The sequence below is a fragment of the Ricinus communis genome, chromosome 2 (genome assembly GCF_019578655.1).
Source record: "Ricinus communis isolate WT05 ecotype wild-type chromosome 2, ASM1957865v1, whole genome shotgun sequence".
NCBI classification, from domain to species: Eukaryota; Viridiplantae; Streptophyta; class Magnoliopsida; order Malpighiales; family Euphorbiaceae; genus Ricinus; species Ricinus communis.
The window spans coordinates 30,317,417-30,319,658 of NC_063257.1; the positions used below are offsets into that span (position 1 = coordinate 30,317,417).

General features: G+C 37.5%; 1 protein-coding gene across 1 annotated transcript; it reads left to right on the top strand.

Moving 5' to 3' along the window:
- Positions 1-674: 674 nt before the first annotated feature.
- Positions 675-2,017, top strand: LOC125369317 (protein Ycf2-like). Its single transcript, XM_048371337.1, has one exon. The coding sequence runs from the start codon at positions 713-715 to the stop codon at positions 2,015-2,017; it is 1,305 nt and encodes a 434-aa protein (XP_048227294.1). The 5' UTR covers positions 675-712.
- Positions 2,018-2,242: the final 225 nt, after the last annotated feature.

Sequence of the window (2,242 nt, forward strand, 5' to 3'; positions counted from 1 at the left end):
TTCGGAGTTCTTCTATTCAATCCTTTTCCTTCTTGTTGCCGGATATCTCGTTCGACACATCTTCTCTTTGTTTCCGAGCCTATAGTGAGTTACGATGAGTTCGAAAGGTCAAATCTTTGATGATTCCATCATACATGATTGAGTTGCGAAAACTTCTGGATAGGTATCCTACATCTGAATTGAATTCTTTCTGGTTAAAGAATCTCTTTCTAGTTTCTCTGGAACAATTAGGAGATTTTCTAGAAGAAATGCGGGTTCTGCTTCTGGCGGCAACATGCTATAAGGTGGTGGTCCGGCTTATGGGGTTAAATCAATACGTTCTAAGAAGAAATTTTTGAATATCAATCTCATCAATCTCATAAGTATCATACCAAATCCCATCAATCGAATCACTTTTTCGAGAAATACGAGACATCTAAGTCATACAAGTAAAGAGATTTATTCATTGATAAGAAAAAAGAAAAACGTTAATGGTGATTGGATTGATGATAAAATAGAATCCTTGGTCACGAACAGTGATTCGATTGATGATAAAGAAAGAGAATTCTTGGTTCAGTTCTCCACCTTAACGACAGAAAAAAGGATTGATCAAATTCTATTGAGTTTGACTCATAGTGATCATTTATCAAAGAATGACTCTGGTTATCAAGTGATTGAAGAGCCGGGAGCAATTTATTTATGATACTTAGTTGATATTCATAAAAAGTATCTAATGAATTATGAGTTCAATACACCCTGTTTAGCAGAAAGACGGATATTCCTTGCTTATTATCAGACAACCACTTATTCACAAACCTCGTGTGGGGTGAATAGTTTTCATTTTCCATCTCATGGAAAACCCTTTTCGCTCCGCTTAGCCCTATCCCCCTCTAGGGGTATTTTAGTGATAGGTTCTATAGGGACTGGACGATCCTATTTGGTCAAATACCTAGCGACAAACTTCTATCTTCCTTTCATTACAGTATTTCTGAACAAGTTCCTGGATAACAAGCCTAAGGGTTTTCTTATTGATGATAGTGACGATATTGATGTGAGTGACGATATCGACCGTGACTTTGATACGAAGCTGGAGTTTCTAACTAGGATGAATGCGCTAACTATGGATATGATGCTGGAAATAGACCGATTTTATATCACCCTTCAATTCGAATTAGCAAAAGCAATGTCTCCTTGCATAATATGGATTCCAAACATTCATGATCTGGATGTGAATGAGTCGAATTACTTATCCATCGGTCTATTAGTGAACTATCTTTCCAGGGATTGTGAAAGATGTTCCACTAGAAATATTCTTGTTATTGCTTCGACTTATATTCCCAAAAAAGTGGATCCCGCTCTAATAGCTCCGAATAAATTAAATACATGCATTAAGATACGAAGGCTTCTTATTCCACAACAACGAAAGCACTTTTTTACTCTTTCATATACTAGGGGATTTCACTTGAAAAAGAAAATGTTCCATACTAATGGATTTGTGTCCATAACCATGGGTTCCAATGTACGAGATCTTGTAGCACTTACCAATGAGGCCCTATCAATTAGTATTACACAGAAGAAATCAATTATAGACACTAATATAATTAGATCTGCTATTCATGGACAAACTTGGGATTTGCGATCCCAGGGTAAGATCGATTCGGGGATCATGGGATCCTTTTCTATCGATAGGACGGATGTTGCACAAAATGTATTTCTAAGTAATTGCCCCATAGATCCTATATCTATCTATATGAAGAAGAAATCTTGTAACGAAGGGGATTCTTATTTATACAAATGGTACTTCAAACTTAGAACGAGCATGAAGAAATTAACGATACTTCTTTATCTTTTGAGTTGTTCTGCCGGATCGGTTGCTCAAGACCTTTGGTCTCTACCCGGACCCGATGAAAAAAATGGGATCACTTATTATGGACTTGTTGAGAATGATTCTGATCTAGTTCATGGCCTATTAGAAGTAGAAAGCGCTCTAGTGGGATCCTCACAGACAGAAAAAGATTGCAGTCAGTTTGATAAATGATCGAGTGACATTGCTTCTTCGGCCCGAACCAAGAAGTCCCTTAGATATGATGCAAATGGATCTTGTTCTATCCTTGATCAGAGATTTCTCTATGAAAAATACGAATCGGAGTTTGAAGAAGGGGAAGGAGAAGAAGTCCTCGACCCGCAACAGATAGAGGAGGATTTATTCAATCACATAGTTTGGGCTCCTAGAATATGGCGCCCTTGGGGCTTTCTATTTGAT

Excerpts from the sequence above, each read along its gene's own strand:
- LOC125369317 (XM_048371337.1), top strand. The coding sequence starts at position 713 with ATGAATTATGAGTTCAATACACCCTGTTTAGCAGAAAGACGGATATTC.